The following is a 15157-nucleotide window of genomic DNA, read 5'->3' on the forward strand; positions in this document are numbered from 1 at the left end:
GCTCCTGCCCCGCCCTCCTGACCTCCCTGCCAGAAAAAAAGCTCATTTGTGTTATCTCTATACTCACTGAAGCATGGTCAGCCTCTCAGTGGCCTGCCCTCTTCTGCTGGAAGCCATCTACTGTGGAGAGCTACTCTGTCCTGTGGAGCCCCTTCCCCTAATTAGACTGCCTGGTTGGGCCTCAGTTGGGAGAAGAGGTGCTTATTCTTCTGAGACTAGATGTTGCAGGGCAAGGTGGTACTGAAGGGGGCCTTCTCTGAGGAGTAGGGGAGGGAGTGGGAGAGAGGGAGTGGGGGAGATTGATTTGTAAAGATGGGACTTGGAGGAGAGGAGGGAGGGAGGGGGCTTTGATTGGAATGTAGAGTGAATAAATCAATTAATTAATGAAAAAAATCCTACTTTCTCATGGCTTTCTGTTTACGCTGTTACTGTGTGTGTGTGTGTGTGTGTGTGTGTGTGTGTGTATGGGGTGGAGGGTAAGGGTTGAAACTGAAGTCTTCTGTGTTTCTCTTTCTCAACTGTGGGTAATGATATCATTGCCAAAGTAGCTTATTTACTCTTCCCTGTGGATGCCATGAGCATCTTGTCCCTGAACTGTATTACCTACAACATGTCTTACTAGGCCCAGCATCTTCCCTCCTCCCTACCTACAACATGTCTTACTAGGCCCAGCATCTTCCCTTCTCCCTACCTACAACATGTCTTACTAGGCCCAGCATCTTCCCTCCTCCCTACCTACAACATGTCTTACTAGGCCCAGCATCTTCCCTCCTCCCTACCTACAACATGTCTTACTAGGCCCAGCATCTTCCCTCCTCCCTACCTACAACATGTCTTACTAGGCCCAGCATCTTCCCTCCTCCCTTCCTCTCTCATTCCCTTACTTACTAACCATTTTAAAGATAGTTTTTCAGAATGTTCTTTATCAGTCACCTGAATTTGAGTTGCTAGAGTTACATGGGTATTCTAGCAAAATTAAAACTGTAATCATGAATGACTGAGCAATACAGTGTTTTTATAACTTTTCAAATTAACTCGTGATACAGTAAGACTTATGCAATAAAACTGACTAAAAATTACATTTTTAATTTTAAGATTCATCCCAGTATGCTGCAAAAGAAAACTACATTCTGTCTTCTTATTCAGTTGATAAGGCTTTTTGCTCTCAGAAAGTTACTTTTGTTCAATGGTTGCCTCTACATAATGACATTTTTTTAGAATTTTAGAGTTTTAGAAAAGGGGATTGATAATTGGTTGTTGGAAGTATATACGCACATACAGGGATTGTAATAAAACAGTTTCAGAGGATTGCAGGATTGTTTTCCATTTGGAATATAGAGTGACAAGACGCCTTAGGGGACATGACCACTCAGCTGAGCTTGAAGGATTGAAAGCTCACTGACAGGTTTGTCCTACCTGGAAACGTGCACTGGGCAGAATCCAAGGCACATGGCATATTTCAGTAATTGAGCTTAGAACTCAGGATATCAGAGTAGACAGAAAAAGTCTGGAAACAGTCTATTTGACCGAGAGCTTCTGATAACTTGCAGAATCTGAACTTGGTGCTGCATGGGTTACTGGGAGATGTGGGGCCTGTCCAGCTTGGAGAGTTAGATGCTCCATGGGCAGTGATGGATGCTGGCAAAGATGTGAACAAGCGATGATGTGCAGGCAGGAGTGAGGTGGGCGCATGTGGCTGGTGGTGATGCTCAGTGCTTGGCAGTGTTGAGGGAAACCTGATGGTTGCCTTGTGCTATTGAGCAAGTTCTCAGCGTAAAATCCACCTAGCTGTGAGCACCCTGCGGGGATCCTCTCTCTTCCAGTGTGGATTTTGGTCTGGGCTATTCTGGTGACGAGTGGCTGTAATAGTCATCTGTTGGATGAAGTTTGTGTACTTTGAGTTGTGTTCCAAGAATGCATAAGGCAGGAATTGTGGAAAACAATGTTGATGGGTCTTCCAGCTGTCCAGAGTCTGATGACAGGACATGCGCTGTGCCTTAGCCTTCAGCCCAGAGTTACTTTCACCCGGAGAAAGGGTTTGTTGTTTAGTTTCCAAACATTTTATAAATTCTTTGTTGTTGAATTATGTTGCACACATTGTGATCACTCAGTGCAGGATCACCGCCTCTGAGATGCTTTCCAGTTTTCTTAAGAATTCTCCTGCAGACAGTCACAATTTGCTCTAGCATATTTGGCTCATAAAAATTGCAGGCTAAGACTTTTGGGACATTATCCCCCAAAACAATTTCTTCAAACTAATGGCATAGAAGCCTTTTAAGGAAAGTCTGTGCAAATCTGTTACTTTTATAATTTTGCATCTTCAGCAGTTTTTTTGTTTATAAGTAAATTGTTTATTATTCTGCATTTTTTAGGATTAAAACCCAGGAAGGTACCATCATACCTAAGAAGAAATTATTATTGATGGGTTAATTTTATTTATTTTTTTCTCTTTAGATCTTTGTGCTTTTTTATTTTTATTTTGAAATTATAATATAATTACATTTCCCCCCTTTCCTCCTTTCAAATTCTCCTTTATACCCTTCTCTGCTCTCCTTCAAATGTATGGCCTCTTTTTTATTAGATGCTATTGCATGTATATATGTATTTATAAATATAACCTGCTTGTTGACAGGCTTATTTAAGATAGTTTGTCAAAGCGAAAGTCACATCAGAATGGAATAAACAGGTCTGTAGATAGTAATGTTTGTTTTTGTTTCAGTTGTTACAGTAGTTTTAGTAGGAAACAGTTGCATATCAAAATTTGGGTGTTTCATTTTTTTCTATGATAGATGTTAGAAGCCTGTGCCAGATTATGTGGATTCCAAATGCATATGTTTTAAATTAGCTACTAAGTTTCTGAACTGTTGGCATTGCATATAAACCAGTGTTTTCAAAAGACAGTTTGGAAAGAAGTAGTGAGAATGAAGACTCTTTCGGGGAGTGCGCTGGCTGAGCTGTGCTGAGCTGTGCTGTGCTGTGCTGAGCTGTGCTGTGCTGAGCTGTGCTGTGCTGTGCTGTGCTGAGCTGTGCTGTGCTGAGCTGTGCTGTGCTGTGCTGTGCTGAGCTGTGCTGTGTGCACATCTGTGCTCAGTTCTCAGTAGTGAATAGCTACAAGGATGATCTGTAGCAGTGCTGCAGTACCTTCTAGTGTTAAGTGATACATTATGTCTTTATTCAGAAAGTTAAGGAGTTCCCTTAAGACTTGTAATAATTCCAAAATCAAACCAAACCCCTACAATTATAGTTGTAACAATTGAAAACAGACTACTGTTAAAAAGGTTATATGGGGATCTATTTAGAAAGATTATATAGAAGCTGCTGATATTTCCCTTTGTACAATTAAACATGTTTTCTTCTAGTCCAAGTGGTAAGAAGTTCAGAAGTAAACCTCAGCTGGCAAGATACCTGGGAAATGCTGTTGACCTTAGCAGTTTTGACTTCAGAACTGGCAAGATGATGCCTAGTAAATTACAGAAGAACAAACAGAGACTACGGAATGATCCCCTCAATCAGAACAAGGTTGGTAAATGTACTTGCAGCATTGACATGCACTTCTGGGCTCTCCAGAAGTGGTTTATGTTGCGATTGGGTTGTTGAGATCTTGATGGTCGGAGTGTCTCTCTCCACTATAGACCTTTTGAAACTTGCAAGTGAGACTTATTTTTCTATAATTGGAAGTGCTTGCATAGAAAAATTGTAAGTAATTGTGCGTAGTAGAAAACAACATTTCACTATGTCACTAGGCCAACATGGACACTACACTTTGTGATCTTCTCTTCTCTTTCTTTTTTTCTCTCTTTATTTTTTCAAGCTAGGGTTTCTCTGTGTAGCCATGGCTATCCCAAAACTCACTCTGTAGACCAGGCTGGCCTGTAACTCAAAGATCTGTCTGCTTTTACCTCCCAAGTGCTTTGATTAAAGGCATGCACCACCACCATTTATCTGGCTGTGGTTTTCTTAAAATATTTTTTTTCTATTTCTTGAAAAGAGGCAACATTCTCATGTAGTCAGTTCAGGAGTTGTGCTTTGATGGTGATAATGATATCTGCTCATAGGCGTCACCGTTCTCATCGGAGTTTCTCACTAGCCCTTAATTTTTTTAAGCTCCTTGATAAATATATCACATTTGAACATGTTAGTTTAATTTGATTAAAGCTTTAGAATCTTTTTTAAAAAAGCTTCTATTCTTCAGAGGACAACTGGCCATTATGACCCACAGCTAACTCACTGCCTTGCGTAGTTCCTCTAGGTGTCCTCTTAATTCTGAGACTGGAGTTGAGGTAGCTAGAAGTCACTGCAGGTCTCAGTGATTTCAATGACTTTGTTATCAGTTGTAAAAGGTTTTCATTTCTATTCATTTTAGGAGTGTATGTTTGTTTGTTATCAATAGTCTCTCGATCCGTCTTGTGAAAATACAGGTGAAAAGTGGAGGCATTCTTAGGATCTGACTGCTATGGCCCGGTAGCCCCTCAGGTGCAGCAGTCACTCAGGCAGGCCTGGCCTTCGGGAACTGGCTGTACTGGGCATTAGCTGCTACAGTCAGACACAACTTTCTTAGACTCTGAAGGCCTGAGGCCTTTTGTAGAAATGAGCTATAAAACTTCCATAGCTTTATCATGAAAAAATGTGCTAGGAATTTTCATAAAAACATTTAGCAAAATATTGACTTGTACTATTTTCCTTCTTTATTTTTACCCCCAAACTGCCCTTTCCTTCCTTAAGGGGCAGCCACCTTTCTGGGCACATGGTGTCCAGTGGAGGAAGCTTTCCGGCTCAAGCTCTTTTCCTCCTCATTTTTTTGTTTGTTTTTTGTTTTGGAACACACACACACACACACACACACACACACACACACGTGCATGTGTGTATAATATATACATGTATATAACAATTACGTTTTTCTAAAACTGCTACTTTAAACTCTAGTCACAGTTCTGCCTGTGTACCTACAGAAGGACTTAAATATTTATGAAATGAAACGAATGCTTGTAAATTACCCTGCTGTTCCCAGAATCACAGTTTAGCCTCATTTAATGTAATTTCAAGCTTACGTCCTGACAGTTATGATTCATTAAAAAGCAAACACTAATTGGTCTCTAGTTTGTGTGCACCCTTCTGCTCTAGCCGCTCTGGACCGCTCTTCACCCTGCAGCATGGCATGCGCTTTCAGGATCTGCTTGCTTCTGTGCTGTTTCCTCTGCTTGGAATGCGCTTCCCCTCCCCCTCACCTGGGGACCTCCTCAGCTGAGGCTCAGCTCCATTGCCTGCATATCTGGGAATCCTGTCCCTCCTTCCATGATGATCATGTGTTTGTTTGTGGCTGTGCTTCAGCTAGACTGTGAGCTCCGTGAGGGCAAGGACTCTTTTCATTTTGTTTTTGCCTTTGTTTTTGTTTTGTATAGTTGCCCCAAACCTTGCACGTAGTAGCCTATTAAATAAATACGACTTTACTTTCCATCTGATTCTCGAAGGGTGTAGTAGTAATAAATGCTTATTCAATAAATTCATACAACACACGTGTGGAAGTGCCTGTTGTTTTCTGAGTGTGTGAAGTTTGTGCTGCCTGGTCTTGACTAGACCTGATTTTTGTTTTAGGTAAGTAGCCACAATTTGGAGTTCTTGAAATTTTACAAATAGGCTTGCTTTGGGATTAACACTATCATTACAAGCAGAAAAATGTTTGTGGTAGAGTTAGCTAAATGAAGTTGTTTGTCATGATAGAAAACTGGGAAATGTCAAGTGGCTGACAGAAATCTGTATGTAGTAAGCTTGGTCAAAGTACATTTTTCTTTTTTAAGTTTTAAAAAATTTTTATTCTTAAAACTGGGGATATAGTCCACAAGTAAGGTTTTAAGCAGGATTGACTATAAGTTCACCTTAATGTATGCCTTCTAGATTATTGCTAATGAATGGCATTTTCAAGTGCAATTAGAAAGACCCCCCTTTGAAGATCTTTGTGAGTGGTTTTTCATCATACTCTGTGGATGGGTAGGGTGAGGTGAGCATTGCCTATGGATTAACACTGTAGTTTCTGTACTTGGTTTTGCTTTTCTCAACTTTGGTTTTAATCTAACCCCCAAAGTTGATTGCATTCTTGATTTGATTATACTCTATTGATTTTTCTTGCCCCTGCTATAGTTATTTGCAGGCAACGCCATCTCTCAAGGTGATAAAATACATCTGAAATACCAAGTGGTTATTGAAGATCTCACTAGGGCTAATGGGAGCAGGTGTCTCAATAATATGAAAGTGGCCAACTTGAGTATGGTGAAGTCATAGCAGTGGATCACAGTGGAACATTCTGGGATTGGATTCTGTTAGCTTTAGCCACACATGTGGCTGATACTCACGGGCATATGCCTGGTGTCTTTGGACAGTCCAATTCTAGAATGAAGAGGCAAAACCTTACTTTCAAATACAAAATATTTTTTGTATGCACAGTTGCATATACATACTTAGACTTTTAAGAGATATTTCAAAGTTTCACAGATAGGATTTGACATTTTACGGAGGCAGTAGAGACAAGATGGTAATTTTGGGTGAGTGAGATGGCTAAGCAGTTGAAGGCCCTTGCTGCCAAGTCTGATTATTTAAGTTTTGTTCCCATGACCCATGTCAAGATGGAGAGAGAGGTCTCTCCCTCTCCCAACCCCCTCTTTCACACATGCACACACACACAGTGGGAGGGAGACTGGGAAGAGAGAGAGAGAGAGAGAGAGAGAGAGAGAGAGAGAGAGAGAGAGAGAGAGAGAGAGGAAATACAAAAAATATAAAGCTAAGATAATTTCTAAAATTGAGTTGGAGATATTCTAGGATGAGCTACATTAGGTTGTGAATTCAAAGCATCTTCAGGGAACTTTGGAAACTTGCTTCTGTTAAAAATTCTACATTAAACTGAATTCCTTACATTTCTGATTTTTAATACTATATAGTATTAATGTATCATATTGAAGCTACAGATCTTAAAATGCAAATGTCCTGATGTTGATATGGCCTGTGATGTACTTTGCAAGTTGCTTACAATAAACATTGTATGGCACAAGTCTTTTGGAGTTGAACTTGGTAGCACAACCGCAGCCTTTGATGGATATGACTGTGTGACTGTCCTGTTCCTTAGGGTGAGGTCATGTCTGTGTCAGATCTGCCATTCTCATTTTTCATGTGTTAGCTCGTGTAGTATGTATAGTCAGCATGTCATTGTGCATATAGGTGTAGATAAGACTATATATGACGGACTGGAGCCTAGATTTTCAGACACACAGAGAAGATCCATGTTTCAGTTATCCTCACAAAATAATAAAAATTACACTTTATAGCTCAGAAGTGTAATTTGGAGGCAGCTACTGTATAGCTCAAAAACCTCTAAAGTTAATGGTTGGTCTTTGGGGTTATATAGTATGCAGTATGGAGAAGCATGCGGTATGCAGAATTGGAAACAGGTGAATCTAGAAGTAGGCATAGTGCTAGTTGGGCTGTTTTGGTCCAGAAAATAGTGGCCCTAAGTGAATGCTGTGGTGGGAGGCCTGGAAAAGGGAGAATCGAGAGAAATAGGTGTACTCACGAGCCTGCTGCTCATAGGGAAAGAGAAGGGATGCTTCCTGAAAATGTGGCTTTGCTCACTGTTGTAGTTGGGGTATAGTTTGTCTCCTAGAAGTTCTTGTCTGGAGATGTGGCCCTCAGTGCTGTGATTTTGAAGTGGATGAACTATTGATGGAGTGGCCCAGTAGAAAGTGATTAAGTCATAAGGTTCCATTTTTATAATGGATTAATGCCACCCTTCTGGAGCATTGTGGGTTTCACAGGCATTCCTATGACAGAGGGTTTTTTCTATCTGTCTGTCTGTCTATTCATCTATTCATCTGTCCTCTTTCATAACAGATTTTAGTGGTTGAGGAGCAGAGTACATAGACATTCCAGTTCTTTTCACATGTACCCAAACTCAGAAGAGTCACATTGTATCTATGTACAGAAATGAAGAGCTACATATTGTTTTTCTTTGAACTTATTCCAGTGATGTTCCAGCCTCAAACTTGGCAAGTTTCCCTAAGACCTCTCATAACAACCAAATGCCCATAATCCTCAGTTCCACTGGCTCACAAGTTTATGCCACACACAGAACACACTCAAAATTTCCATCTTTCCCAGCACATTGTTACAACTGTTAGGAAAATGGACGGCCATGACCACAGGCATCAAGTTCTGACAGGGGAAGGATCAAAGACTGGCTTTTTCACAAAAAGGTTCTACTAGAAACACAAGACCAGATATCACTGAAAATATTACAGACAGGAATACACAGCTGAGACCTCAAACTGCCCTTTAGTATGCTTTGTACTGTAGGATATAAAATTAGCCCCCTCTACGGAATGTTATGGTGACCCCGAGACAGTCACAGCCTCTCCTGATTCAGTGTCCTGCTATTTTCTTGTATCAAAAAATAAACCAGCAGCAAATGATTTAACCTCTTAAACAATTTATATGTAAAAAATGAGATGAGGTGGGATTTCCTCACCTTTTAAAAATGTTTCTAGAGCTACTAAAAAACTCACATTTACAAAATAGTTGATAAAGATATTCCTCTGGATTGTACAAGAAGGGAGGCAGGGACCCCTGACAGACTTGATGGACACTTAGTTGGACTTGGCTTCTTACTCTTCTTCAGAGGCTGGACTCTGGTTTCTGTCTCTCCATTTTCTACAGGCAGATCTGTAGTTTACTGCTCAGCCACTTGCTGAGAGAGTTGTTATAAAAAGGTCAAGTGTAGCCTTTCCCTGTTCTCTTGCTTCTCTGTTTGCATACCTGTCCCTTTTGCTCGGTGTAGACTGCTACTCTGACCTGCTTGGGCAGTGAGGGCTCCTCACCAGGATGCTGGCACCATGCCTTGAGTTGCCTGAACCCCTAGGTATTTGCTTGAGTCTTTCAGGGAAATAGAATGGTTGCTGTTGAAGGGTTGACCAGAGGAAGACACAATTTTATTGAGTTTGACATTCTTCTACTTAACTTTCTTTTTGAGACAGGGTGTTTCTACATAACGTTCACTGTCCTAGGACTCACTCTATAGACCAGGCTAGCTTTGAACACAAAGATTCATTTGCCTCTGATTACTGGGTACTGAGATTCAATATAGCAAATATCAGCATGTGAAGCTTTAATTAGGTTTTGTGGGGACAGAAGCCAGACTGGATTGTAATGTGAATGATAAAATTGGTCAGCAAGGACAGTTATTCCAGTACATTTTCATATGTAAGACTGGGAGTCACTGAATGAGAGATGAAAGAGACACTTTCCATTGAACTCTATCATTTCAAAGATTGGATTGGTTAAAAAATATGGATCATGAGAGAGAAGAAATTGTGGAGGTTAAATGGTGACAAGACCATGGAACTATACTAGTTATGGAAGAATGTGAAAGGCACAAGAAACTAAGGAAAAATGATAGTCAATTGGTGGAGATTTGGGGGTCAGAAGAAGTGAAAGGCAGCCCTGAGTTGTGAGCTGCAGACTGGAGGTACACATTAGAGACTCAGATGCTTCATTGAGATCTGGAGATTGAGGTGCTGCTTTTGACGCACGTGTAACTAATGACAGGTAAGTGAGGTTGGGCAGGGGAAAGGTCCAGGGACAGATAGAGGTCTTTACAAATGAGGACAGAATTTGGGCTGAAAAAGACAGGGTAATGAACTAGACAAGGTGGTGGGGGGGGGGGGGGAAGGTGGAGGAGCCAGATGCTGTGGACTTTCAAGAAGCTGCTTCTTTGGAGGGAGAAACAGTGGAGAAAGTCTAGAAAGCAATAGGGAGAGCAGAAACCTTCCTGAGTCCTGGATACCTTGTCTTAAAGGGTCAGAGAAAGGGGCCCTAGTCAAATGTCTGTAACTTCCATAAAGATCAATGGAGAGTCTTCTGACTTCCACTTATGTGCCCTGACACAAGCACATCCCCCACTAATAATCAATAATTTAAAAATTAAAAGAGCTTGGGGTGTAGCTCAGGGATAGGATGAGCTTAGGGATTCTTTTATATTAGTGAACTGTAGCAGACAATCTTTTTATGACTAATTTTGATGCAGATCATATAGACTATATTTAGTTATGTGATGTTTTTGTTGACTACTTTGAAGTTCAAGACAGAAATAAGATTGAATACTCAGGCTAGGGCTGTTCAGTGCACTGCTAAATGTGTAATGGCATTTTTTATTAAACTTATTGGAAAGAATTTTCAAAGTTGGGGCAAGCAGGATTCTAAATTTGAGACATCTGTAGAGGAAGTCCCAGGAGAGTCTATTTATAGAGAGGGACATAATTCATCAATTAAAATACTAAGTGTAATGCAATGAGCTAGGTAACACAAAGGTGACTGGGTGACACTTCAGGTACAATGTTGGTGACAAGTTTCTCTGCTAGTAAGTTTTAGATGAGTTCTGAATGGCCAGTGGCCATTCTTCAGTGACTTGAGAGAAAGCATTCTGTGCAGAGGAAAGAGCCTATGCGAAGTCTTTAAGGAAAGATGTACCAGTATGTGAGGATGGGAAGGAGAGGTGCTGGAGTGAACTGAGTGGAGAGTGGAACCCAGATGAGGATGAAGAGGAAGAGCTGCTTGAGCTGCTTATGGCTAATGCCAGCACAGGGAACTGCCGGAAGGTCCAGGCTGGGTGTAGTTACATATAAGGAATGTGTTGTAGAGCAGCAGAGACAGGCCAGGGTTTGAGTTGGGATCTGCTGAAGACTATTGTACTTGTCCAGACAGGTGATGATGACTTAGGCAGTGCTTGTTTTATGAATTTAAAAAGAGGTAGCAAAGAAAACTGGTCACTTGTTTTTCCAAAGTGATAATGGTTTTATGTGTACAGATATATCCTAGCATTTCATCTTTACTACTAATCTGAGCAACTTAGAAATTTGGGTATAATAACAACAACAACCTAAATTATAAGCTTGCTGGTGAGAGCACTTTGATCAGCAAAGTGTTAGGTTTATCCAACTTTTGAGGATTCACATATATCCCACTGTGGTAGAAGCATCCGTGAGCACTTGGAGTTAGATGTCACAATAATGGTGTGTAGATTTGAGGTTATGGTTGTGTGTGCCAGGACATTCATATAGTTTTATTTGGCTACTCATTTCTGCTAATGATTTCATTAAATTTTATAGCCCAGTTTTGCAGATCTAGAATCTGGGGTCATTGAAGCATACAAAAAACATTTGTGTGACTTTCCCTAGTTCTCCCAAGGATGAACTCACATGCCAAACAATTATATTCACTGGAGCTAGAAATATGGGTTCCAGGAACTGAACATGGGTCCTGTAGGAACAGTAAGCACTCTTAATTGCTGAGCCATCATTATATCCTGTGTGTGTGTGTGTGTGTGTGTGTGTGTGTGTGTGTGTGTGTTAGTGTACGTGTGTACCTGCCTGCCTACTGTGTTTATGTGCACAACATGTATGCAAGAGTCCACAGAGGTCAGAGGGAGTGTTGGATCCCCTGGACCTGGAGTTACAAGTGTCTGTGAGTCACCATTTGGATGCTGGAAACTGAACCTGGGTTCTGCAAAAGTAAAGTGCACAGAGCCATCTTTACAGACCCTGTATGTACTTTTAAAAAGCTATGATGAATTGCAAGACAACTTGCATTGTGGGTGTTTGATTTTGTGAAATTTGAAATTGCGACTTGAAGATAACCTGATTTCACTTAGGCACACCCGAGATATAGCTGTCCTGGAAAACCTTAAAAGATTACATGTCTTAAGTTTTGGTAGAATGCCCAGGATCATGTTAAAGGCTGCTGTTTATTCAGAATTTATTTGCCGAGACAATTACAAACTGGTGTTACTGATGATCTTCATCTCTCCGACTTTTGGAATGTAAGCTCTAAGGCAAGGACTGTTTATAGATGACATTTTCAGATTCTGGTTAGGACCTAGCACACAGTAGGCATGGTCTGTGTTCGGTGACGGGCAAAGACTATATTGGTGTCATTATCATGTGCCATTTTAGTAAATTTGATCTGTAGAAGAGTCTTATGCAGTAATTATCCTGATTAACAGATGAGGAAACTGACCATAGTGGTAGTGAATCTTTACTTCCCAGTTGGGAGATGTATATCTCTGGAACATGCTGTATATTCAGAGTGCAGAATTTTAACATGGTACATGGACGACACTTTATACTGTCGGTTATAAATGAACACTTTTAGAGTGAAAAGTTATTGTCGGTTTGAAAGTAAACCTTCTGTGCTTTGGTTCTATGATCTGCACTGGGTTGAGCTATCTTTCATATAACTTTTCTCCAAACCTGACTTGACAGGGCTACAGATGGCTCAGGGTTAAGAGGATCTCCTGCTCTTGCATAGGACCAGGGTCCAGTTCCCAGCACCTGCAAGGTGGCTTACAACTGCTTTATAACTACAATTCCTATCTAGTTCATGATCTAACTGCACTTCCTCTCTAGGCCTTTGCAGGCAATACAGCCAAGTGATGCACACAGATGCAAACAAGGCACAAACATTGATACACACAAAATAAAAGGTAAATTTAACTCATCTAAAGAAGGTGATGCTTAGAGTCAAAGTCACTATGCTGTAACATGCAATTTCTTCACGAATCTGTAAGACTTCTTGTGGGGTTGGAGTCAAATGTTATGTAGGCACAGTTCCACGTAACCAGTATGGTTTCCTTTAGCAAATCTCTGAAGATACCTGTATAGGATTTTTTTTTTCCCTTCCACATTTTCCTGTATCAACACCTTTTTGTTTTAGAGACAAGCATACTTCTCACTTGTTCACAGTATCAGAATGGCATTAAATGCTGTGTTGTCAGTAGAGGAACAGTTTGGAATACTGGATTGAGAAATGAATCACTTAGTAACAACTTTTTCTATAAATAAAACTCTGCTTTGAACAAAATGTAGGGAACTTTATGTATCTACTGATAATTGAGGGCTTTTTTGTTTTGTTTTGTTTTTGATGGCTTACTGTGATATTTCAAACTCTTAAAAGCAGGTCAAGGTCTGAGTCACAGGATGAATTCATTTCTCCCCAGTCATGTGACTAGGACTTTTCAGTGCCACAGAGTCTAGAATTGATGTTAGCAGTCAGTAATACTTACCAAAGAGCATGAAGCTATTTAAGAATCCTTTCAGTCAGGCATGGTTGAGTGTGCCTGTAATCCAGGTACATGGGAGGGTGAGGCAGAAAGATCATTTGAGACCAGTAGTTGGGAGGCCAGCCTAGGCAACGCAACAAAAACCCCTTTCTAAACAGGAAGTAGAAAACATCCACCAGCTCTTCCTTTGAGCTGTGTATCACATCTGAAGTTAGATATGTTTAATAGTTATTTTAAAATTGTAATACACTGTGCTTGGTAAATCAGTATCATTTTTAAACATTACTGAGATCTTTATATAATCACAGGAAGTAGAAAGATATCACTAAATATCAATTGGATAAAATACTAATTGTTTTTAATAGAACTGATAAAATATCAGTAAAGATTTTTAAGTGTGAAATTGGAAATAACTTTGGAAATGAAGTTTTTTATTAGAAAGCAGTGTAGGCTGTTGACATGTTTGCTCATGTGTAGAGGGTTGATGGCTTCTGGGTTTGTTCTAGTGTAACTAGGTGGAACTGCTGACAGTTGCATTGTAATTGCCTACATTAAATGAACTACAAACTGATGTCAGCTGTCGAGTGCAGGGAGCTGCATGTGTTCTCACCGTTCTGAGGTAGGGTGGAAACAACTGGCAGGAGCTGGTTTAGAGAACAGTCTATAACCTGTGTGGCTCAGTGTTTCATGGCACTGAGACCCATTCCCTTCCCCAGGCCCATTTAATGCATGGGCCTTAAGTCTTATGTTGCAGGAATTTGTGGAAGGCCATTGAAGAAAGTAAAAACAAATTTATATATTTGCTTTTTTAACAGGACATATTTTTAGAATTTTAAAGTTCTTGGAACTTCTGGCTAAAGGGGTGGGCTGGTTTATAATATTGCAGTGAGTTTGCTGTTTAGTCTGTAACATACAGAAACTTTACTTTTTTTTTTTTAAAGAGAGAGGAGTTGTGTTTTATGTGCAGCTGTAATCGTGCTTCATACCCAGGTGACTGTTTTTAATGCCCAAGCTATGGCAGAGTGCCACAGTCTAGGCAAACTCAGGTCACAGGTGGCCGTGAATTAAGTGATTCTTTGGCAGCCCCTAGGGGAAAGTAACAATACAGTTTACTGGCTCTCTGAGCTTCCGGGAAGCCAGTCTTCAGAATACTTTGCAGATTGCCCAGGAGAATACAATATTGTTATGTTTGTTAACTACTTAAAAGGAAAAGAAAAAGAAGTGTTACAAAAACTGATTTCATTCAAGTGAAATCAAGACAAGAGTGATCAAGTAATTTTTTTAATATCTCTTACTCTGTAATTATCTTTCTTAAGAATTAGAGCAGGGGCGGGGTGGGGCGGGGCCTGGAGAGATGGCTCGGTGGTTAAGGTCACTGGCTGCTCTTTTAGAGGTTCTCAGTTCAGTTCTTAGCAACCACGGAGTGCTTCACAACCATCTGCAACGGGGTCTGATGTGTCATGTAGCTAGGACACCCACGTATATAAAAAAATAAATCGTTAAAAAATAAAAAAAGATGAGAATTGTTTTAAGATTACATAGAATGAGCCACCTCACTAGACAGTGAAACCTAACAATGTATTTTGAATATTTTAGCAAATTCTTCTCATTGTTCTTTGTTAACGTAAGAGCATAAATATGTACAGAAACACCAACCTTAACAGTTTTAAAACTAATAATTTCATGTGTTCCAGTTTTTGTGGATTTAAGACTCACAGTGAAGAATAGTATATAATATACTGACAGCAATTGTCTTCCTTAAGACTTAGGTTAGGATTTTTTAAGACTGAACATCGACCTTTAGTGATTTAGTTTAGTGCCCCAAATGTTCTAAATGATATAACCAGAAATGTTTGATTTCTTATATGCATCACAGTGTTACCAAGGGAGTTTTTAAATGCACACACCTAGTACCCAAGAAAAAAACAAAACACCAACCTTGTGCTAAGGAGGCAGATGGGAAGAATTGGCTCTTTCTGGCTAGTTGGTCTAGCCACTTTGGTAAACTTCAGGTTTGGTGAGACACCTTGTCTATAAAAGTAAGGAGGAGAGACATTTGAC

The 15157-nt window shown here is 40.2% G+C and overlaps 1 protein-coding gene across 1 annotated transcript in view; it reads left to right on the top strand.

The window, feature by feature from the left end:
• Positions 1-15157, top strand: part of MBD2 (methyl-CpG binding domain protein 2) — a 56400-nt gene that overhangs the window by 8377 nt on the left and 32866 nt on the right. The window contains exon 2 of the mRNA XM_080920311.1: positions 3360-3519. Within this exon, the coding sequence (XP_080776437.1) occupies positions 3360-3519 (160 nt within the window). The remainder of the gene's footprint in view (positions 1-3359; positions 3520-15157) is intronic.

This window comes from Micromys minutus (genome assembly GCF_963924665.1).
Source record: "Micromys minutus genome assembly, chromosome: 8".
Classification (NCBI taxonomy): Eukaryota; Metazoa; Chordata; class Mammalia; order Rodentia; family Muridae; genus Micromys; species Micromys minutus.